Source organism: Mesoplodon bidens (assembly GCF_964165515.1).
Source record: "Mesoplodon bidens genome assembly, chromosome: 2".
Classification (NCBI taxonomy): Eukaryota; Metazoa; Chordata; class Mammalia; order Artiodactyla; family Ziphiidae; genus Mesoplodon; species Mesoplodon bidens.
The window spans coordinates 131,502,627-131,528,020 of record NC_138177.1 but is presented as its reverse complement, the minus strand read 5'-3'; the positions used below and the strand labels follow the sequence as shown (position 1 = coordinate 131,528,020).

General features: G+C 36.7%; 1 protein-coding gene across 1 annotated transcript in view; it reads left to right on the top strand.

Moving 5' to 3' along the window:
* Nucleotides 1–24,390, top strand: part of UBE2U (ubiquitin conjugating enzyme E2 U) — a gene marked incomplete at both ends in the record, with an annotated part of 40,472 nt that extends 16,082 nt beyond the window's left edge. The window contains 5 exon segments of the mRNA XM_081225673.1: nucleotides 2,166–2,286; nucleotides 9,695–9,707; nucleotides 9,709–9,741; nucleotides 17,065–17,153; nucleotides 24,305–24,390. Coding sequence (XP_081081799.1) covers nucleotides 2,166–2,286; nucleotides 9,695–9,707; nucleotides 9,709–9,741; nucleotides 17,065–17,153; nucleotides 24,305–24,390 — 342 coding nt within the window.
* Nucleotides 24,391–25,394: the final 1,004 nt, after the last annotated feature.

Here is a 25,394-nt window from a genome sequence, read left to right as displayed (position 1 = left end):
TTAAATTTAGATTGCTTTCTGACTACTACCTTTTGACTAACAGGTGAGACACATTTATAATTATCACATTGTTATACAAGGGGGTGTTACTTGAAATGGTGTTTAAAATATTTTAAAGTCTGAATATGCTAATCATCTCCTCCTAAAATTTTTATAACCTTGATTTCTTTGAAAACTTGTACTTCCATATACAGTGAAAAAGTAAGTACCAACACTCATCCACAGAAGAAATTCCAATTTCATGGGCTATAACTAATTGGATATTACAAAATGTACCCACTGGTACAGTTGTTTATTGATGCTTCAGATTTTTGTATTTACCCTCCAGATGGCTTTTTATATTATTTCTTACTAACACATGGTGACTTTAAAAGTTGTACTGTTATTTTATTTTTTTACTATTTTAGCAGGGTGTCTGATTTGTCTATTTTAATTATTCCTTACATTCTAGTTCTTAAAAAAATCATTAAATATACTTAATAGCTTGTGTATATATTATATGAAAAGGTCTTAGGCACAGTGGTCAATGCAAAGACTATTGAATAAACTTTACCAGATGTGCCTCTCTGAGTAAGATTATCTCTCCAGCCAAAGAGCAAAAGCGTGCTCTTGAAGAAAAGTTTCATCTGCTTCCCACCCACTTTGAAAGATATAGTGCAATCCTTATTTAAGCAATTATAATATTCTGGAAAATATAGCCCAATGTGTTTCCCAAATAGGAAAAAAAAAGTAGAAAATTCTTGTTGGTTTTGAAATATCAGATGTCAGATTACTGCTTTTATTAGTGAAAGATTGCTATCATTTCCATGACTCTTAAGCCACAGTAATCCACTCTGACTTGTATCTACACTTAAGACATTCTGGTAGTTACTCTTTTGGGTATATTTTATTATCTAATTTGTATGTTATAATGTAAGATTCAATATACTGAATTATTGAATAAATTTTTCAAATTTGGGCTAATATTAATTTTGAGTTGCCAGATAAACAACATCATGGTCTAGCAGAACTATTAAGTTTTAGTTACTACTGGTCACCTATTTCATCCAGATGTGCAAATACTATTGTAGGCAGAATTTTGAAGATGTCCCCCAAGACTCCCATTCTCTGGTTACTCAATCAAACACTAATCTAGGTGTGAAGGAACTTTGCAGATGGAACTATGGTTACTAATCAGCTCACCTTAAAATAGAAAGGTTATTCCTGCAATATGCAGGGGGGCCCAAAGTAATCATATGAGCCCTTAACAACAGAAAAGGAAGACAGAAGAGTCACTCAGAAATGCAGTAAAGACGGAGAAAGGATATGACAGGAGGGGAGCAAACACGAGAAGGATTTTTCACACCTTTGCCACTGACATGTAGGGGTCCAAGTGTAAGGACTGGCAAGAGACATCTCAGGGTTGAGGGTAGCCCCCAGTTAATCACCAGGAAAGAAACGGGAAACTCAGTCCTACAGATACTGAAGTCAGGAACTGAATTCAGCTAACAGACAGCCTGAATGAGTGGGAGGCATGTTCTTCCCAGAGCTTCTGGTAAGAGCCCAGCCAACTGATGACTTGATTTCAGTCTTGTTCAGTCTAGAAAAGAAAAACCAGCTCAATAAACCCTGACTTCCTACTTGTAAAAATGTGAGATAATAAATTTGTGCTGATTTAGTTGCTAAATTTGCGTGGTAATTTGTTATAGCAGCAATAGAAAACTACTACAGATACCAAGTTAAGCATTCAGTGATCTGGAGGGATATTGAATTGCATACAAGTTTTTAATACATGTGTTTGTTTATTCATGATCTAAATATGATCTCATGTTAAAATGTAGTGTATTTTTTAATGGAAATGTTTCAATGTTTTCTAATGTTTACTTCCCTTTACACAAAAAAATCAGTTTAAATTTATGTGATAGGAAGAAATGAGTTACAGGAAGAAACTTGTAACTTGCTTTGATCCTAATGTTTGGCTCATGAATGTACAGTATAAAACCAAGATAGATCAAGTGTTTCTTGAGAGTAGGGACCATGTCTCTTTTGTCTTTGTCTCTATCTCCAGGTGGATACATTGTAGGCATTTAATGAATCCTTCTTGAATGTTTTATGTATTGGTTTGTCTTTTTGCTCTAAGAAAAAAGTTACTTTAAAAACTCTATGTTCTATATGTTTTCCTATAGGTTATGCTTTCTAATCCAGTGCTAGAAAATCCAGTGAATTTGGAAGCAGCCCATATACTGATTAAAGATGAAACTCTGTACAGGCAAATAATTCTAAGACTTTTCCACCAGCCATTACAATGTAAGAAGTGCCTACTTATTGTTATTTGCCAGTTATTAATTATTTATAGCACGTAAATGATCTAGCAAGTAACTTGTATACAGCAATATTTTCTGTATCCATTTTCAGTAATGAAATCATACTAAGCTCTCTCCTACTGTACCTCTTTTTCAAATCCATCAGTGTGATCCCTTTTTTTTCCTACATGAAGAATAGTTGATTTACAATGTTGTGTTAGTTTCAGGTGTACAGCAAAGTGATTCAGTTATACATACATATATATCTATTTTATATATCTATTTTTTCAGATTCTTTTCCCTTATAGGTTATTATAAAATATTGAGTAGAGTTCCCTGTGCTATACAGTAGGTCCTTGTTGTCTATTTTATATATAGTAGTGTGTACATATTAATCCCAAACTCCTAATTTACCCCCGCCTGCCCCCTATCCCCTTTGGTAACCAAAAGTTTGTTTTCTATGTCTGTGGGTCTATTTCTGTTTTGTATGTAAGTTCATTTCTATCACTTTTTTTAGATTCAACATATAAGCAATATCATAAGATATTGTCTTTCTCTGGCTGGTTTAGTGTGGTCCTTTTTAAAAGATTACCAAAAATCATAGGCTTAGTATCTTTAAAAGTAATGGTCATATGGGTGAATGGTGCTGATCAAAAGTAGTCTACCCATCATAAAGATATGACATCAGTTTTAACTCTCTGATCTGTAATGGATATTTCTCTGACATCACCTTTAGCGTCCCCCAGATCTTACTGATCTGGGACTCCTTTCCCCTTGATTAGGAAAGCTTTCAGCATTTTTCTTTCTGGAGAGTTCTTCCTCCAGGTATTCCTTCAAAGAATCCATGTGGAAATGACATCTGAGCCTTTTCAGTCTTTCTGCTCTATTGACCAGTGTTTTCCTGATACCCTCGGTCTGCTCACTCTCATCCTGCCAGCAACCTTTTCTTGACTCTTAATTCCATCGCCTCTACTGCTCCTGTGCTCTCTCTGCAGTTAGCAGAGCAATGCTGTTGGTCCCTTACACCCAAGTGAAGGTTGGGATCCTAGTGACGTAGCTCTTTCCTTTACATCCTGCCCCTCCTTTCAGCAGTGCACAGCAGCCTCACACAGTAACTGGCATTATCAGCTCCCCAATCAGCAGGCCTTGCTGTCCAGACTCACTCTGCCAAACTGATGTCTCTTGTGCTTTTTCTCTCCATTAGATGTCCACGATCTCTTCTTCCATCCCCTTCTAGGACCTGCCAGCCCATTAGTCAGGTCTGTACAATTTGTGGCCAAGTTCAAGTCCTCCTCCACAGGCCATCTGGTCAGATGCAATATTGATCAGGCATCTTTTCCAGTATCTTCAAATATGTCATGATCGTCGCAGAGTTCCTCAAAATTCCCTGACAGTTTTGAGGCTGGTTTGTCCACAGAGGAACGGTACCGCTTCACTCTGATCATATTTCTGACCAACCAGAATACTGTAGCATCCCCCCCGCCGTATCCTTTGCACTCAGGAAGTGTTTGTGGAATGAGCAAATGAATGATACGTATCCCTTTTGTCATGCACTACAATACTGTCATTACACAGAAATATTCTGTACAAAGCTTTGTCCATATTCTGGTGAATGGAAATTTAAAAACTGGTTTTAAAGAATTTTCTATGGTAAATGACTTTGGTTTTGCCCTGCAGAGAGAAGCTTTGGTAGGTTTTCACTATATGCTTTATTTGTGTTGGTGAAATATGTGGGAATCCAAGACAGCAAATAGTTTTCAGCTTGCCTGCCATCACAGCAGGACTGGAGTGGTACCTATAGTGCCAGGAAGAAAATGATTTTCTGCAGCTTCATAGGGAAAGAGTGCCGTGATACAGCAGAGGCAGCTGCTGTGGTGGGAAATGAAGTGCAGAAAACTGCGTTCACTCTAAATTAGATGGTAGCATAGTACCATGTGGTTTTCTGTGAAAAACTGCATCCAATGATAATTAATTTCCTGTAACAACTTTGAAAAAAAAGTCTCCACTACAGTGCTGCAAGAATCAGCTTTCATATACGTTTAATATATTAATAAAAAGGTCTGGAAAATGCAAAGGAGAAATTATCCCATTTTTGGATAACACAGAAGTGGAACAGATAGTTACTTGTATACATGAGAAACTCAAGAGGCAGGTAATTGTATCATATCCATAGGCATTAATTTTCAGCTACAGCAATATCCTCAGTGCCCAGGTAGCAGTCTCTGGCTATAAGTATTGAATAAAAATTTGTAGATTGAATGAATGAAAAAATACACATAAATTTAGATCCTGATTTTACTTCATAGTTTACAAAATGCTTTCACATACACTTATTCATCTGATCCTTAGCCTCTTCCCCTGAGGCAGCTGAGGATCAGTGATGAAGGGATTAGCCCAAGGTCACACACAGCAAGCTGCAGGGCCAGAGATCCACCCTGGGCATTCCCCCTTCCCCCCCACCCCGCCCCGTGCCTCCAATTTAATGAGGTGAACATAAAGTCATTCATTTGGGATCAAAGAATTAAAATTTCCAAGTACAGAAGAGAAGAGACCTGACTTCATAGCAGACCTTTAGTCTATGAAAAATTCTTAGGAAGCTATTTGAACACAAGCTTAATGTGAAAAGCAAGTGCCCTTCTACCAAGCATGTGCAAAATTATAACTTGCCCGACTCTGGTTTGGTGGGCCCTTCTCTGGAATACCAGCCTTTTCCTTGGCGTGTTGACAAGAATGCACAAACTCTGAGTTCAATCCCGATTGGTGGGGACTTCCCTAGTGGCACGGTGGTTAAGAATCCACCAGCCAATGCAGGGGACATGGGTTCGATCCCTGGTTCAGGAAGATCCCACATGCAGCAGAGCAGCTAAGCCCATGTGCCACAACTACTGAGCCTGCACTCTAGAGCCCACGAGCCACAACTACTGAGCCCACGTGCCACAACTACTGAAGCCCACACTCCTAGAGCCCATGCTCCACAACAAGAGAAGCCACCACAATGAGAAGCCCATGCACTGCAACAAAGAATAAGCCCCTGCTCACCACAACTAGAGGAACCCTGTGTGCAGCAGTGAAGACCCGACACAGCCAAAAAAACGATTGGTGGAGGTCCTGATGACCTTCCCATGTCCTGCAAGCCTCTTCTCCTTGTGGCCTGGACCCTGACTCCCTTACTTATAGTTTGGGTGCTCACACATACCAGACTGCCTGGGACAGTCCTGATACAATTATTTCCCTTTCATTCTGTGTTCCAGTTTGGACAATAAATTATATAGTCAGTTGGGGTAACTGATCTTTTCTAGAAGCAAATGCCACTGTAGTTGCAGCATCACTAATGGTAAAGTCCATCAAGGTCCCAGCTGACCAAACATGAGAAAGGATTTTCCAACAATTCAAGTCGCTTAAGAATGGGCAAGGCCACATTGGCAGGTAGTAAACACCCTGTCACTAAAGGTGTGCTTTCATAACTAGTGTTCATTTGGCAGAGCTTAATGACTTGTTCAGGGATGTTGTCAAAGAACTTTTTGCCCAGTGTTGGGAGTTGGACAAGGGGATCTTTCAAGTGCCTTCCAAGTTATACTTCAATCTGTTTATGAAAACTTGGAGGTCTGGGAGGAGACAGTGCATAACAACTGTTTTGCCTCCTAGATTCTGAGTATTGCTTCTTCCTAATTTGTTACAAAGGGATTTCATGTACCCTCTTAACTGCAGTTTTACTTTACGAGTTTTCAGTTACTTGTGATCAACCATGGTCTGAAAGCATTAAGTGGAAAATTCCAGAAATAAACAATTCATGAGTTTTAAGTTGGGCACCATTCTGCGTGGTGTGGTAGAATCTCTTGCGATCCAGCTTCATCCTGCCCTGCATGTGAATCATCTCTTTGTCCAACATCTCCTGCTTGTTAGTCACTTAGTAGCCATCTGGGTTATCAAATAAACTGTCTGATATCTGAAGTATTGCAGTGCTTGTGTTCAAGTGACCCTTATCTTACTTAATCATGACCACAAAGCACAAGAGCGGTGCCACTGGCCGTTCAGATATGCCAATGAGAAGTCACAAGTTCTTCCTTTAAGTGAAAAGGTGAAAGTTCTCAACTAAATAAGGAAAGAAAAAAATAATACCTGAGGTTGTAAGAACGAATCTTCTATCCATGAAACTGTGAAGAAAAAGAAATTTGTGCTAGTTTTGCTTTTGTACCTCGAACTGCAAAAGATATGGCCACAATACATAAGAGCTTTAGTTAAGATGGAAAAGACATTGAATTTGTACAAGATGTTTTGAGAGAGAAAGAGACCACATTCCCATAACTTTTATGACAGTATGTTGTGAAAATTGTTCTATTTTATTATTAGTTATTGTTGTTAATCCCTTAACTGTGCCTAAGTTACAAATTAAACTTCATCATAGGTATGTACGTATAGGAAAAAAAACATAGTATATGTAGGCTTTGGTACTCTGTGTGGTTTTAGGCACCCACTGGGAGGCTGGGGGAACTACTGTAAACTCATACGTCTTTTCTTTTTTCCAGTTTGTCCTAGTGAATTTTTATTTCTATATGGTTATATGGTCAAATTATATTATTTTCTGTTTATCATGTTTGTTTTGATATTTAAAACATAGGGTTCACATAATTTTAAAAACTTTGGTTGAAAGAAAATACAAGAATATAAAAATAACGAAACTGAATAATGGTAGCCAAGCCTAAGATAATAATTTTTCTCTTAGCCCTGTGTGTATTCCTATAGCTTTTGTTAAAGAAGAATCATTCTACTAAGTTTCAGATTCTTCTCTAAATAAAACTATAATATAATTACTGACAGATATTATGACAGTCAAAATACAAGAATAGAGAAGAATTCTAAAAATATTAGGGAGATTATACAACTAATTCATATTAGGTACTTTAAAAAAAACCCTGATGATTGTGCAAATCCATCCCATCCTGCTTGCAATTAGGAAGATGTTGTGATAAGCATTTGATTCTTCTTCAATTTAAGTTCTCAATTTGTTCACTTTTTTTTTTTAAGTTCTCTTAAAAATAGAACAATTTTAGAGGAACTTGTTTCTGCAGTTGAAGCAGGTGATGTCTCATAGGATTTCAGGTGTTGGGTTTTTTTTCTCTTAAAGGGAGTACTGGTTGTTAGGTATAGGAATACCCTTTCCTTTGGAAAATATTCTTTCTTGATGTCAGGAGAAAGAGAAATTTAGTCCAGTAGCTTCTCATTAAAGAACATGAGCCTTAGCACCATCATTCAGAGCCAGTTTTGTTGTTGATGATTACAGTATTACTCCAGATATTCTGCTATCTACAGATGTCAGGAGATGTGGAAACCTGACTTTAACAGGATGGCCTGTATGGATCTGTTTGCTGGAGTTACAGACCTCTTTTGTCCTTTTATGTATTTCACTGCACCAGATGTTCCAGGAACTTTTCAGCAAAGTCTCTAAGTTGTTTTAACTAAAGATGTTAAGTATTTATTTTCTATCAAAGAAATATTTGTGCATAGCTTTAAAGGACAGATAACACCAATCAGTTTTTAAGGAAATATAGCAGACCTTGGAAGCGACACCTTCCATGGCTGAGAGCCGTCCCCACCCCAACAAGGTACCAACAGCTTTCAACACGTTTATCTGTTTCTTTTGGAATTCACCACTGTATTTCTAAGTTTATTCAGTACGAAATTTCTGGGATTTTCAGTTTAGGTATTACTTATGGGCTTCTTCTGAAAGATAAAGATTTAGCTTTTATGTGCCATTTCCACTTATGTTTTCTCTCCCCCATTCTCCTAGTATTGTTTGTTTACATTGATATGACTTAGTAAATATTCATCATAGGTGAGCCACAAATGATTATTTTTCTTGTACAAATGGCCTGTTTTTTCATTCCCTTGTTTTTGTTTTTTGGATTTTTAAAAAATATCTACCATTTACTTTTCCCCTAAACTTTCTGACAAAGCTGTAAAGACAAACAAACAAAACACACCACCAGTTATTCAGTCAGTTTCATTTTTTCCCCTGGAAGACGTCTTTGCTGAGGCACTCATGTGCCTCCTCCTTTTCTGAATTGGCAGTTCTCTCGTAGGGATCCTGGGGTGACCTTTTGGTCTGCCTCTTGGACTGGAGCTCTTGCTTGATCCCTCCTTTTCCTCTTGGTTGGTTTGCTCCTTCATTTTGTTGGAAAACTTCCTCCAGGAGCTTCCAAGTACATGAGAGCTAAATCTTTTATTACTTCACATGACTAAAAATGTATTTTTTCCACTCTCATATGTTCATAATTTGGTTAAATTTTAGTCTGAAAATTTTTTTCCTCCTCATTCATCATGTAGGGCATTTCATAGGCTGTTTAAATCTCAAACTCTAATTCTTTAGTTCTGGACTTTTTTCTTATATGATTTCTTTTATAATATCTGTCCCCATCCAGCTCCCCTGTTCTCTCTTCTAAATCTCCAAAGATTTAGACGTGGGATCTACTGATCTGTTACTCTGATTTTTTAAAACCTATTTTCTCCTATTATCCATCTCTTTGTTTTTTTGTTCTGTATTCTGGAAAATGTCCAGAAAAGTATGTTCCTAGTTCCTATTTTCTTCCTGCTTATTTGTTTTGGTTGTCATCATTCATGATAATGACTTTACTCAGATATCTACTGATCTTTGACTATGCATCTGTATGATGGACACACGATGAATGAAAATCATTCATTGAAAAGGTTGGAAATTTTGGATACAGATTAGACTTGTTGATGGTTTTGTTTCATTATAGGGTTATTCAGTGGGGACCTGACCTTACCTTTTGCTAAGCTTGACTATTTTTTCTGAGACAAATCCTCCAGTCTTATGCCTGAAGAGAGAGATGTTAACTACTTACACTCTAGGAGCTGGACAAAGAGCGAGAATAAGGAATCTTTCTTATCCAATACGATTTTTTGATTTATTCCCTGCCTTCAGTCCCTTACCATACTCTTGTTCTGCTATCTCCTGAATCTCTCTGGTTCAGTTTCTCCAGAACTAGACATACTCCCTCCTGCCTGGGCAGTGGTGGTCTTCTGGTTGCATAGGATGAAGGCTATGTCTTTGGTGTCCATGCTATACCTGTCAGTTTTCAGAGATATCTGGTACCTCCAATTCCTGAGTGTTTCTCAAGTTCTGAAGTGTAAATCTGATTGCTTTTTATTGGCCTCCCCTCATCAGGTCGTTAGGTTTCAAATTTCTATGGCCTGTTAAGATAGTTACCACTTGACATCTGCTTTCCATCTTGAAAATTTTTCTTGCCATCTTTCTTTTGCTCTCCTTGAGGTTTTATACCTTATTTTTATTCCTTTCTTACCATCTTTTTGAGGCTTTGGAAAGAATGCACATAAGGCCATATATTCAGTCTTCCAAGTAAACTAGAATCTTTTCATATTTTTCTTTACAGCAAAAGATGACAGTTGAGTCACCTAAAGAGCCAGATAAATTTAACAGGTAAGTTTTTCTTTATACAATTTTTTGCCAATTTATACACTAAAAGAACTATTGATTTAAACTGTCTTTTCTATCATAATTGTATCTTCATTTTTTTAACTTAGAAAAATTATTTTTCATTTAAATATATTTTCCCTTCCAATACCTTTTAAAAATGATGTTTTCAGGAAGAATATGGAGAATTTTGAATTCTTTCTACTCTATTGAATTAAAATTGATGTAACTATGTTAGTTGCCTATTCTTTTAGTTTTTATTTCTGAAAAGGAAAAAAAATGTTGTCTACATTATAGATCCAACCATTGTAGATCACAAAAATCCAAGCAATTTAGGAGAAGATAAAGTCCTGGAGGAAAATGGTGAGAGTTAGGGCTAAAGCCATTGTACACTTGGGAGACCACCTGACAATGTGACATCAATTCAGCCTTGAACACCTGGACAAGGTGTAGGTTCTGCAGCTTCTCTGGCATTTCCATCAGCCTTATTTTGATAGTTAATCAGATGCAGAAAACAGCCAGCTTACTAGTGTTGACATAATACTTGATCTATCTTGGTTTTATACTATACATGCTCCAAAACAAGGATCCTCTTAGTGGATTAATAATAGTAAAATGTTTCCAAAGGACTGAAATCAAAAGGAGCCCTCAGATTGGGGCTCTGTCCCAGAATGTGAGACAATGTTATGTCAAGGGGCTCTGTGCCTGGAAGTGTTAGAAGCTCAGAATTAGAAGACCCAGAAAAACCGACAGAATGATTAATTGGGACCTGACAGGAAGAACGTTGACCTTGTCTGTCCCCTAGCACTCAGATGAAGACCAGCCAGTAGCAGTGGTGGGGTCTGTCTCAGGCAGCATCAGGAGGAAGGGCAAACCCCATTACAGAGAGAAAACTTTGGCCCTTTGGTTCTTTGTCTGGGGCAATGAGTCCCTCATCAGACAGGCAGCAAGGTAACCAGACGGCACCATAAGGATCCAGCACTGATCACAGGCCTATAAAATCTGGGTTCTGGGAGAAAGACTTTAACTATAACTTTAGTCAGAAACAACTCGAGAGCCATGGTGAGATAAACTTGTAAATGGTGTTATCTTGAAAAATCAAGATTCGTGACAATGAAAGGAAAAAAAGGGGGGTGAAAAGTTGGGAGAGAGTGATGTCTTAACAGGTACAGTGAGATTCTGGGCAGAGGGAGTAACTAGGGTATTGATCCTAAATTGGATGTGAGAGTGGTGTGTTAGAGGCTCGGAAAGAAGGCCACTGCAGCTGGAACACAGCAAGGGGGAAAGGAGAGATGGATAGGAGATCGAGTAAGAGATGTAGACAGGGCCAGATCACTTAGAGCTTTATAAACCAGGTAAGGAATTTGCATTTCATTAACCTTGCAATGGGAATCGGGACACAGCTGGACAGCTTTTAAGAAGGGGAAAGACATAATCAGATTTACATTTTAAAAGGACTACTTTAACTGCGATGTGGGGAATCAATTGTGAAGGATCTAAGGTGGAAGCAAGGAGAAGAATTATTGGGTTATTTTAGTAGACCAGGGGAGAGGTGGGGTGGTATGAGCTAGGGCTGAGGGCATAGATATGGAGAGGGAGATAAGTGGATGAATTGGATGGATTCAAGACTTAGTTTGATTGATGTGGGGAATGAGAGAAAGTGGAACCAAGGGTTATTACTAGATTGTAGTTTGAACTGGATGGGTACTGCGGTGACTTACTGAGATGGGAGAGATTGGAAGATCACACCACTTGCTGAAACCAACAATCCCAGTTATTGATGAGGCTGTGATTGCACTGTAGCTCTCCTGCATTGCTGTGTACATTGTTGTACCATTTGACATGCCCACAGCCAGTCTGGAACACAGTTTAGCAGTTTCTTATAATGTCAAACATTCGCCTGCCCTCTAACCCACTCCTAAAGCATTTATCTTAGAGAAATGAAAGTATATATTCACCAAAAGACTTGCACACAAATGTTCATAGGAGCTTTATTCATAATATCCCAAACTGAAAACAATAAAAATGTCCATCAATAATCAACATTATATATTCAACAGTCAAATATATAAATAAATTGTGTTATAGTTATAAATTGAATACTCTCAGCAATAGAACTGTTGATACATGCAACAACATGGAATAATAATGCAGACATTATGTTGAGAAAAAAAAACCCAGAGTTATAAAAAGAGTACGTGCTGTACAACTCAATGTATATGAAGTTCTAGGACAGGCAAAACTAATCTATGGTGATAGAGATTGGATCAGTGATTACCCAAAGTGTCAAGGGGGATTGACTGGGAAGGGGCAGTAGGGAACTTTCAGGACTTATGAAAATATTCTATATCTTGTTTGGGCTTATGGTTATGCAGGGGTCTGCTTTTATTAAAACTCATCAATCTGTACTCAATCTATGCATTTTATTGAATGTAAATTAAACATGAACAAAGTTGATTTTTGAAGGTATCCAACTAACTTTACAACTCTTTTAGAAATCTAAATTTACTTCAAATAAAATCTTTTTTAAAAAGGCATTCAAACTCTTCCAGTAAATAGAGACAGTGAGTATGCTACCAAACTTCCAAACTCTGATTCCATAATCAGAGATCATTACAAGAAAGGAAAATTATAGGTCAGTACCTCTTAAATCTGAAATGTATAAATCCTAACCAAAATGTTAGCAAATTGAACCCACTGATACATAAAAAGAGATAATACATCATGACTAAGTGGGCTTTATTTCAGGAAAACCAGGTTGGTTTAAAATTTGAAAATCAATCCTTGTAACTCACCTAGTTAACCAAATAAAGGGAAAAAAACTATAGACTTATCTAGGTGAATCCAGGAGACACATTTAATACCCATTCATGATAAAAATTCTCAGCAAACTAAGAATAGAAGAGAATTTCCTTATTTCAATAAAAGGAGTCTACAGAAATCCAACAGCTAACCTCACACTTAAATGTGAAATGTTGAGTGCTTTTCTCCTGAGTTTAGGAACAATACAAATATGCTCATTATCACCATTTCTATCTGACATTGTACTGGAGTTCTAGCCAGTGCAATGAGGGAAGGAAAAAAAACAAGTTATAAAATGTGGAAAGGGTAAAGTAAACCATCTTTATTCACAGACAACACAACTATATACATAGTAAAATCCAAATGAATATACAAAGCTTGAAAGTTTGAAAATTAATAAGTAAATTTAGCAAGGATCCTGGATACAAGATGAATATTTAAAAATCAACTATATTTTTATATCTAGCAATCAACACATAGAAAATGAAATTTTAAAAATACCATTACAACAGCATCAAAATGTAACAAACGATGAATAAGGCATCCATACTGAAAAATCACAAAATATATCTGAGAGAAATTTTAAAAGACATAAAGAAATAGAGATATACAAAGTTTGTGGCTTGGGAAAGACTCAATATTCTTATAGTGTTAACTCTTCCCAGATTATAGATTCAATTCAGTCTCAGTCAAAGTCTCAGCAGCCTTATTTTTTTCTGAAAACTGACAAGGTGGTCTAAAATGTATCTAGAAATGCAAAGGGTTTAGAATAGCAAGGCAATCTTGAAGAAGAACAAAGAGGATCAACACTCTCAGAGATCAAGATGTATTAGAAAGCTAGAATAAGTTTCACTCTGATTGGAGCTATTTAGGTCAGATTCCTGTCCGTAAACTAGTTATCACTCAACTGACTTAGAGCCAGGGATGGGGTCAGTCCCTTCAGACCACAGGGCATGTACAGAATGGGAGAAGAATGGAACAGCTATCGGGGAGGCAACCACAATATCCACTGTGACAACCTTCATGTCTGTATTATTTTTATTGTACCTGAACCTTAATAAGAAAGACTTTGACAGGCACAGAGGGCAAAAGACTCTCTAATAGAACTGCTTGCACAGACATGGAAATGTAATATTGTGGTACAGTCAGGATCACCAGGAAGTTCCATGTGATGGAGCCTCTGGATGTGGAGAAGAATGACGGAAGAAAAGATTGGAAATGGCCAGATGATGAAGAACCTCAAGTTCTATTTAAAAGTTGTTTATATGTCATCCTATAGAAGTATTTACCAACTGTGGCCTTCAAACAGAGGCATGATAACCTGGAATAGGGAGAGACTGAGGTAGATGAACAATTAGGAAGCTGTTTAGAGTTTACAGGAGAAAATTGATGAGGTACTTATCCAAGGCAGTTGAGGAGACCAGCTGACACTGAGTGCTGAGGGATGCTAAACCCTTCCTTGGCTGTTTTTATGCATGTTCACAACCACCACTGGAGAAAGTTCCTTCTCTGGAAACGTGGAGAGGTTAGGCTACTTGCCCAGAGTTACACAGCTAATAAGAAATGGTGCCAGAGTGTTTTAACCCAGGCCAGCTGATTCCAGAGCCTGTGCTCTTAGTCATGATACTGTTGAATACGTGACTAAATATCCAGAGATATTTAAGAATTTAGTCATTAGGCTTTGGCGATGGTTGGGATGTTGCTTCCATGAAATAGTACTGCCATGATTCTCTTCTTCCCTTAATGATCCTTTTGGCTTCTTTCACAGGCCCCCCTTAACTGTGAATTGGTTTCTGCTCACTCTTTTCTAAACACTTACTTACTCTTTTGGAGTTTGTTTTCCCTAATGGCATCATCTATCAACCTTTGTGTTGATTTGACCTAAATTTCTTATTTCCAGTCCCAATTTCTCAGTCACACTCCTAAAGGTCACCACCTACAACCCATGTTTAAAATTAAACTCATATTTTACTTCAGTTTCTCTAGGCGCTTTCTATTAATAGCAAAACTAAGTGGTCTTCTGGGTTTTAGGAGAATATTTGACCCTCAAATTCCTTCACTTTTCACACCCTATCAGGCAACTGGTTCAGTCAGTTCTTTAGCATTCTCGTAGATTCATCTCCTCCCCTTCCTGATCTTTGCTCCCACCCTAGTATTAGCTCTCAGAATCTCTTGCCTGCGTTACTGAATTTATTTCCTAACTGGTCCCCCTACATTTAATCTCTCATATAATCCTCTCTGCGTGCTAATGCCAGAGAAAACTCTTACTCAATCACTGATTTCATACTTTACTTGCCTTACTTGAGAACTTCTGATCACTGTCTATCACCTAATATATCAAGGTTACTGAATCGACTCTAATCCATTCTCTGCCTAAATTTGAAGACCCAGCATTGCCTAGTTTCACCTATTTTTATCAAATTCCAATTCCTCTGAAATTGGAACTCTCTAGTCAATTATCTTGTTACTCTCACCTCTTCCCCCAACATCCTCTGTATGTAGGCCTGCACACACCATGCTCCTTGCCATCTAAGCTATTGCTAATACTGCTTCCCTGGCCTAAAATGCCTCCTTCCTTTGTCCCAGGTCCATATCCAGGGACTCTTTCCCTAATGGCTCCAAAACAAAATTATAGCTCCCTCCTCCAAATTTTTTTTGCTTATTGCCACTGCCAAAGAAGTATCTGTCATTGTAGTCTCTAAATGTCTATGTTAAATGATGTAAGTTTATTATGTTAATATATAAAGCTATTCTATTTACTAGTTCAGATATATATCTTATTTTCCCAACAGGATAATAATAAGCTGTGAGGTTCAGTTTAAAATTATGTCTTCTACTTTTTCATATTCATAATGCCAACAATAATACTCAATAAATTCCTGTTATTGGTTGAAACTATAAACACATGTATTTTTTATGCTGTATACATCCCTTCATAGTTTATCTGAATAATAGTTACTGTTCTCTTATTTTAAGAGGCTATTTCCTTTATAGAATTGAAAGTGCAGATATTCCCAAATGTTTGAGGCATTCTGTTTTGTATATTCAAACTATACTAAAGTTATACCTTTTAGGGTAATATTTTTAATTATTCTAGGGGAAAAAAAGAAAGCCCCTGAAGGCTAATAGCTTGAAATTGAACAGGACACTGTTGGGAAGGGAGAGGGTCATGGGTCGTCGTCAAATAGACAAAAAACAATGGAGACGATTGTGCCTGAAGATGGTGTATTTTTTTTTCACGAGACAGTATGTTGACAGTTTCCTTCCTCTTGGGTCATTGTTGTCTGCTAAATGATCTGTGACAGCAAATTGATCACAAGCTTTTTCATGCAGGAGATATAATGCAACCTTTCATTTTGATACCTCCGTTGCCAAATGCTGAAACATTTCATTGGCAAATTAATGTTAGTTTAGTATATCATTTAGTAGTATAAAGCACGCATGTAGCTCTGGAAGCAATAATAGTAGTGATTAATTTATCTTTACCAAGTTTCAGATTTCTACTTAAGTGTGATTACAAAAGCAATAACACACTTGAAAAATGTTAGTCTTAAAATTAGGTGTCCGTAATTATCATTTAAATAAATGAATGCATTAACCCATTTAGATATTGCCCCCATTAATTTCAAAATTGAGCCAGATATTAAGGCACCTATGATTTACCTATAAAAATTAATGCTAATAACCTATTATAACTGAAAATGTGCTTCTTCCTCCAAAGAGCTAGGAATTTAAAATTAAAACAGAGATAAAGTCTTTTACATTTGATGTTTAAGCATCTGTTTAAGTCAGTTAACAGATGATTTCCCATGTCTGAAAAATATCTGAAAGTAATGTTTTGTTTGTGGAGTGTTGAGAATCTCTGCATCCAAGAAGATTGTAAGAAAAAAATTGGAAATGCAGTTATTTAAGAGTAAGAGACTGTTTCATAGGTCCCGTTTAATACTTTGTAACAGTCTTTTCTCTCCCATTAGGATTTGGTAATATTAGCGCAGGGGAGGAAATGTGCTGGCAGTAATATTAGAAAAGAGTTGTTTATTTTTCCTCATTGAAAGTGGCCAGATTCTGTGTAAAAATTAAACTAATCTCAATTCTGGTGTTTCATTTCTCCTCATAATAAAAAGAAAATAAAGGTGATTTTACTCAAATTTGGCATAGAAATTTAAGAAAGTTGTTTACCGTAGAAAGAGAAAATGTACAGCTATGATGTTTTATTTAAAGTTCTTTTCAATGTTAGTCACGAAAGGCACAGTTATCTTAAACCTATATTTTCCTTTTTATAATATACACATGGATGCACATTTATACTTATTATAGAAAACTGGTTTGGACGGACCTTTTTTTGTGATTTGCATGTATTAGTGGAAAATTATGTTAGATTCATTTGTTAGAAATAACTATGTGAGAATTTGCAGATCAGCCTAATGTCTTGAGACAAGGTATCTGAAAGAGTCCACTCTGATAAAAATAATTTTAAAAAGCAAACTTTCATGCTACTCACTGTCTGATCTTATTTTGTATTTTCAGATCAATTAAATCAGTCTCATTTAATGATTACTACAAGACATGGTCTGGAATAGCCACATCAAAAGCCACAGAATATTACAGAACTCCATGTAAGGTGATCTAACCTTGTCTTATTTTTGCGGGGAGTGGGATGGTATATTAATCTCAACATTCTCAGCTTGTCTTGCTTTCAAAGACTAATTGACACATATTTGGAATCTGAGGGTGATAAACTTCTTTGTTGGCTCTATATACTAATCATTCAACAACTGTTCATTTAGTCCCTCTTTTGTAAAGAGTCCTGGACTGAAGTCTGATTAAAAGCCCAAAGGAAAGATAGGCAATTGGACGAATAAAAGACAAAGTTCTCCATCTTTTGAGGTTTACTTTACTCCCTTTACCCCAGAAGGAAACCTTCATAGCAGGAGGAAACTTTTTGGTTCTAAACACAATTATCCCCAAAGCCAGAGATATTATTAAGTAGAAAGACAGCAAGAAAACCTGGGGATGCTCAATTATATCAGTCGAAGGAAAAATCATCTGTTACCATCATACATTAAGAACTAGAAAGATGGAATAGGAGAGCTGGACAACTTTTTGGTCCCATTTAATCTAATCTTTAGAGTACTGTTTCATTATTTGTATCAAAGTAGGTTAGCCAGTCTGCACACATTTACTGAAATACGACTTTGCTTCAGCTGTGCTGCAAAATGGTACATTCTGAAGTTATCAGTGACTTCTGAATTCCCAGATTCAGTGATTACATTTTTTTAGTCCTTATCTTACTTGAAATCCTATTGGCTATGCTCTCCTTGAGTTAGAAGACACCACGTATCCATGGTTTTCCTCTTACCTTCCTAAGCGCTCCTCTGCCTCTTTCCTTAGCAATAACTTCTTCATTCAGTATTCTCTGCCCAGCTCTCTTTGAGAGACCTCATCCATCACTATGATTTTCATTAGCCCACATGCCAGTAATTCCTAAAGCCTCATCTCTAGCCAGGCTCTCTTCTGAATTCTGAATGCATATTTACAACTGTGTAATAAGGCACCTCATACCCAAGATGTCCCAAAGTGAATTCATTATGTTGCTCCAAAACCTGTTCTCCCTCCTTCATTACCTCTCTTGGTTAGTGTAGATCACCATTCTTGCATTTACTTGCCAAGCCAGAATCATAGACATTTCCTAGTCCTCTTTATCTCCCTTATTAAGCCTTATTGATTTTATCTCCTGCAACATTACAAATGTTTCCCCTCTACTCCACCTCCATGACCACTGCCTTAATTTGTGGTCTCATCGTGTTTCATCTCATCATTGTGATAGTCTACTGCTTGGTTTTAAGAGAACAAAATATCACCCAGAAAAAAAAATCATATCTAGTTTTAAGACACAAATTAGAGCAAAAAGGAGTACTAAGCTTAATAAATATAAAAATGTGAGGTCAATAATTTCTAAGAAGTTACTTGTTCTTTCAGGATGTTGGTTATTAGTTATTTTGTGATTACACATTATCTTCCTCACTGACTCATAGATTAGTGATTAAGAAAAATAACTTGTTCAAGGTGCTTTAAGAAGTAGTCTTTAACAACACTATCAGTGTAAAAGAGTTTTATTGATTTTGATACCAGATTACATGAAAGTTTACTTCATTTAAAAGATTTTGATTGAGTGCTTCTTAGTCAATTCAGCAAACACATCTTGAGTACTTGCTATGTAAGAGGCTCTGAGGAGCTCAGATGGGTTCCAGGAGGTGATAACCCTTAACAGATGTGGTATCAGGAGGCAGTTGGCATGCTCCAGGGAATGATTCAGTGTCCAACTCCTTCAACCAAAAAACAAACAGATTGTTATAGGATGGTGCTTTATGGGATAACATGTAAATATATGAAGGCTCTTGGAAACTCCACACTGCTAGGAAAAAAACAGAAGCACATGCCCAAACAAAGAAATTTAGAAATGATTGTCTTATAATAAAGAATAATTTTAAAATGGAAGTAATAATGAAGTATCACTGGCTGTAATTTCTTCTTCAAAAGAGTTTGACACCAAAATATTTAAGTTGGTTCTTGTTTCTACATCTGTCACTAACCTAGTATGTAATTCATTTCTCTTTGTGAAGGCAATAGCTGGAAATGGTTACCTCTAGCCCAGAAGAATTTCAGAGACTTTGATTCTAGCCCTTGGTGCAAGATTTCACAATCACTCTGCCTCTCTTTCCTACAGAGATTTGTCATAAGAATGTTTCAAAAGCTTTCCTTCAATAATAACCAGCACTTAATTTAAAAAAAGTAAATGTAAACCTTACATGTGCTGCTGGCCATTTTGTCTTTGGATAGTTCAGCTGGATGAGATCCAATACTATCTTTTTTAATGGCTTAATTTCCTGGCAATAAGAAAGATGAAGCTGTTAGATTATAGAATGCGTCTTTAACTACTCAGAAATAAAGGGGGGACTTCTAATAACTTCATTTTCTACAGTTATATTTTTATCACTGGAAAGATTATTAAACTCTTGTGCATATTTTTAAAAGCTTTTTATTTTACAAATAGTGATGAGTAAGATTATGTTATGATTTTTAGTATTAACTCTATTGCATATCTTTGTGCCACAAATCTATACATAGTCATGTATGCCATAATACTAGTAAGTTTATTCTTGTATAACACAGTTTACAGAGTATACTCTGTATTGTTTTTCTTGTTTATTTTTAATTGAGGTATAGTTGATGTACAATCTTATGTAGGTTCCAGGCATACAACATAGTGATACACAATTCTTAAAGGTTACGGTCCATTTATAGTTATTATAAAATATTGGCTATATTCCCTGTGCTATACAGTATATCCTTGTAGCTTAATTATTTTATGCATAGTAGTTTGTACCTCTTAATCTGTATTTTTTTAATCATCCCAATCTTATTGTCCTTTTATTCACTTATCAACCAATATTTATTGAACACCTAGTATATGTCATGCAGAGTTGTATATCAACCCAATGAGCTCGGCATTATTATTACTCTGTTTTACACATGAGAAAACCAAGACCAAAGGAAGCTAAGTAATTTACCTAAGGTCACACATGGAATATCATATATTGGTAAGAGTGTAAATTCTGGATGCATATTGCCAGGGTTTAATCTTGGCTCTGCAATTTACTAGCTGTGTGACCTTGGATAAGTTTCTTAACCTCTCTATGTCCCAGTTCTCTCATCTGTAAAATGAGAATAATCACAGAACATACATCATAATGTTAAAGCACTATAATAGTGCCTAGTGCATAGTGAGTGCTCAGTAAGTGTGGCTAATATTTATTAGTACAAGTGGGCTGTGGCCCAAAGACTTGAACCAAGTCCTCTGACTCCATATTTGTTCTTTCCTTTATATTATATTGCCTCCATAATATGATATATAATTGTAATTTCTGTATAACTTGAGATTTAAATTCAAACTCTGAAGTATGTGCAGTACGTTTTCAGTAATTACAATGATTTGCTCATAATCATAGACAATCATATGGGAGAATGTACTGATGATCCACTATTCTCTGTCCATCACTAAAGGATGGCAAATTAAAAGTTTGGCAGGGAACAAACCAATACATCTGGCTGTGGGCAACAGCACCTTAATGACAGAATATGATCCCCATAAGGAAATGTTTATGTTATACGAAAAGAATTCCTTCAGGCCAGTGTACCCTGTAATAGTGAGCGGAGGTTTCCTGATGTTTGTTTGCTGTCATCAGGACAGACCAAACAGCCTGAAGCATCATGGGAATGTTTGCTTTCACCTTAGGATACTTTCATTCCTTGAGTCTTTGAGCCAGCAGTGAGGGCAAGTGTCTCCAGAAATGCATTTAGATGCAAGAAGCAGTATCATCAACTTCTAATGCAGTGGTCTCAGTCTTGACTGCTCCTTAGAGCCACCAGAGGAGCTCGTGCACATTCCCATGTAAAGGGTGTACCCCCAGACCAATTACAGTAGGATCTTTGGGAGCAGGACCAGGGGGTAGTAGTTTTTACAGCTGCCCAGGTGGTTACAGTGTGCAAGCCAATGGAAAAGCCCTAGTGGGAAGAACCTGATATCAGAAATTAGAGACTCCTAGCCTTATACTAGTTTTGCAGACACAGTTAAGTGAATTTAGGTTAGTCATTTAACCTAATTTAGGTTAGTCTCTGTACCTCATTTTTCATTTCTATTCATTGACAAAAATATTCTACTCTATTTTAAGTTCCTCTATGGTTAGCATAAGATAGTATATGTGAAAATAAAACATGCCAAGGTAAGTTAGTGCTTATATATTTCTTTGGACACAACAGTCCCAGAGTGAAAAAAAAATTTTCAGATCAACCTATACAGATGTTGGACAATAGGTGTGTCATAGAAAAAGCAGAGTAGAAGCAATGTCCAGTAATCCTCAGAAGGAAAGGAAGGAAGAAATATACTACGGAGGCAGTAGAGGATGCTTTTCTACACAGATTACAAAACTGCCACAAGGGCAAGGTATGATAGTGATGGGGGGATTTTAACTTCAAGAAGTTCTGACAAAATTTCACTGGTCCTCATTTCTTCATTATTTCCCTCCCATCAACATCATCCACTGAGCATCTTCTATGTCTATCAATGGGCTTTGTTGAAGACAAGAACATAAGTATTATGATAAGCTTTTTGAGGCATTTACAGTCAGATGGTAGGAGACAGATGAGTGAAAAAATTATGGGGATAAAATAGGAAGTGTTAAAAGTTTGTACAGATACCGTGGCATCTTTCATCTCTTGGATAATAGAGAAAGCGTTGGAGAAAATGAGTCAATAATATAAAAGAAATGAGAATACAGTAAGTCCTGTACATACGAGCCAGTTCCGTTCTGAGAGCGTGTTCGTAAGTCCAATTTGTTCATAAGTCCAACAAATTTAGCCTAGGTACCCAACTAACACAATCAGCTACATACTGCTGGTTTTATGCTTGTCTCCAGACATTCTGGGCTTGAAATAAAGATACTGTATTACTGTACTCTACGCCAAAAGTACACAAAAAATACACAAAAGCACAACCACTTGTAGAGTATGCACGCATGTGACAGTGTACACCAGACACATGAACTAACTTACGTGATTGGACATGCGAATGCATGTTCGCATCTTTGAAAGTTCCCAACTTGAAGGTTCGTATGTAGGGAACTTACTGTATTCAGGAAAGATAATCATGCCATTTGGGGTTTCATAATATATAAGGAAGAGACTGCCATACATATTCAAATAGAAAGTGTAGGAAAGGCAATTCCAAAAAATTAAGGAAAGACATGGATTATCCTTGAATAGAAACATCAAGTAAATTTCAGGAGTTCCCTGGTGGCCTAGTGGTTAGGATTTGGCTCTTTCACTGCTATGGCCTGGGTTCAATACCTGGTCAGGGAACTTAACATCAAATAAATTTTAAATTTTGTTTAGGTAGTAATGAATAGTACATGTGAGAACACATTACTCAACCTTTCTGTGTCTGTCTGTTCATCTGTGAAGTGGGTATTATAATGGTAAGCACTGCATATCTACTTTACAAGTACCCCCATATATAGTAAGAATTCTATTAATATTAATTATTATAATCATCTAAAGGAAATAATGAATCCTACTAAGAACTCTGGGGAGTACAGATTTGCTTCCTTAAAGGAAAGAAGGAATATATTCCAAATAACAATAAAGAGTATTAATGAAGTCTATAAGAATATGTATGTATGTGTGTTTGTGTGTGTCTGAAGAAGATAAAGAATAGATTGGAACATTGCTGGTGAAAATCATGTAATATTAATAGAAGAAAAGGAGAATTATTCAGTTTAAATGTTTTCTCTATCAATGACAAATTTCATCAAGCTGGAAGGGGTTAATTTATCATTGTTAAGAAGTAAGCTCCAGATAAGGACAGGACTGGTGGGGAGCATCTGGTTGGTTAAATAGATCAGGACTATAAACCCAGGACAATTAGAAGAAGAGAGAGCAAGAAAGAGAGAGAGAAAGCACACAAGCGAGCAGGGGGAGGGAGCGGGGAGAAAAGGAAGGATATATATGTGCGTGTGTGAATGATCTGGATTGATAGTATTTTGTGTAAAAACTACCAGTGCTTAAGCATAGTAGGTTTTCTGTAAATTTTATGTGAATTTGATTGAAGGCATAAGGCTTATAATTAACCACAAACATATGAGCCGGTGGTATAATGTGATTTCCAGAAAATACTAATGCATATCTGAGCTAAACTGAGAGAAGTCCAGCACACAGATCGAGGGACGTAGCAATCCCACCTGCATCTTGCTATTGATATAAAATCAAGATTCTGAGCCAGTTCTGGATGAAAACTTTAATAGGAATATCAACAAGGTTCACCACCAGGATGAGGATGGTTAGGTCTCTAGAAAATCATGACTTAAGAAAAAGTTGAAGGAACTGAGGCTGCCCTGAGAGCTATCTTCAAATATTAGAGGGATCCTTTCCATAGGGGAGGGATAAATTTACTCAGAATTGCTGAGGAGGTCAGAAGGAGGAGCAGTGGAATCTCACAGCCCTCAGATTAAGGAAGGACATTGTGACCTCGGTAACTGTCAATGAAACTGGCAGTCTCCCAATAACAAAGAGACAAGGGGGCTTCCCTGGTGGCGCAGTGGTTGAGAGTCTGCCTGCCTATGCAGGGGACACGGGTTCGTGCCCTGGTCTGGGAAGATCCCACATGCCGCGGAGCGGCTGGGCCCGTGAGCCGTCCGGAGCCTGTGCTCTGCAGCGGGAGAGGCCACAACAGTGAGAGGCCCGCGTACCGCAAAAAAAAAAAAAAAGAGAGACAAGGGATTCATTTAGAGGCTGGATGATCATCTGTTGCAGATTCTTGCTTTGTAGAAGATCAAGATCTGTAATGTCAGTTTCAAACTCCAGGATTTTATTTTTTCACTTGAAGTGCTGCATTAGAATTTTGTTAAACTATGGTATCAGTTTCTGTATGAGTTATTTTAAAACTATCCTCGTTTCTATAAATGATATATAAACAAATATCATTATCATGATAAGTTACAAAGTCACAATCTGTTTCAAGCAATATCCAGTATCACAAAGTTTAAATTAAAAGAAGAAATTTGGAGAGTGTCTGAGGATCGTAATGTGACTTGAACGATAATAGTATGTGTTATTGCCACATACTAACTTAAGGAGAAATAAATTATTGTAAACTTTAAACTATTATTAAAGAATGTATGCATAGCTCCTTTTAAAAATATTCTAATTTCAGTGCTTGAAGATCCAAATTTCATTGGAGAGTATTACAAATGGAAGAAAAATGAGCTAAGACGACCTAAAGAATGGGGTTTAAAGTAAGTAATTTTAACTGTCTAGAATATTATCCTATGAACTTGAAATATCTATTATTCACTTTCTACTAACTGAACTATCAGAAGAAACCCATTGGATTTCTTTTAAACATAAGAACAAAAATAAGAAGTATCATTTTGTCCTTTCCCATGAACCCAGGTGGGAAACAGCTTTGCTATCTACCAGCTGCCAAAGGTGCGGATAGAACATGAACCACAGTGAAGGAATCCCACAATACCTTTCCTATTAATCTTCTTATTTCCATTCTTAACCTTATCAAAATAGAACTTAGAAACAGGAAAAAAGAAAAACCAACCTGTTTACATATCACCAGTTAGTATTTCATTCTTCTCATGGTTCCAAACACCTTTTCCTCCTTCACAGATGGATTTCTCACTCAGGAACCAAATATATTAAATCTAGTGAGGAAGTCTGTAATTAAATACAAAGATAAATTATTACAATATCTTTTGGAATGATTGACTCTTGGACCACATTAAGGAAGGGACCTTAATCTCATCTTCAGTCTCTTGACTCCTAAAGGCAGTTTTTCTGCTTCATCATGTTAGAGCACAGATTCCATCTCAACTCTGTCGTACTGGCTGTGTTGCAGTGGTCATTTATTCTGGAGGGCTTATTACAAAGCATTCAGTGAATGTGCCACCACAAAGCTAGGGGAATTAAAGTTCCTATTTTTTGTATTTACATCATTTTTATTAGCTCCTTGTTAGCATTGTGACCTCTTTTCTAGATGAAAATAATAGGATTAATAAAAACAATGTGCTGTATTTTGAATTTGTGTAGAAATCAAGGCTCTTAAAATAGACTTTCCTATCCTTTAATATCATAGTTCAGATTGGGTTTTTTGGTTAGATATTCTTTTTTCAGTTGATTTCTGCAGCAACTTTCCTTCAAGCCAAAGGGGAGGAGAGCTTTTGCATTAGAAACTTTTCTGCTTTCAGAGTAAATTATAAGCAGTAGAAAAGTTTTTATGAAGGAGAAGTTGAAGA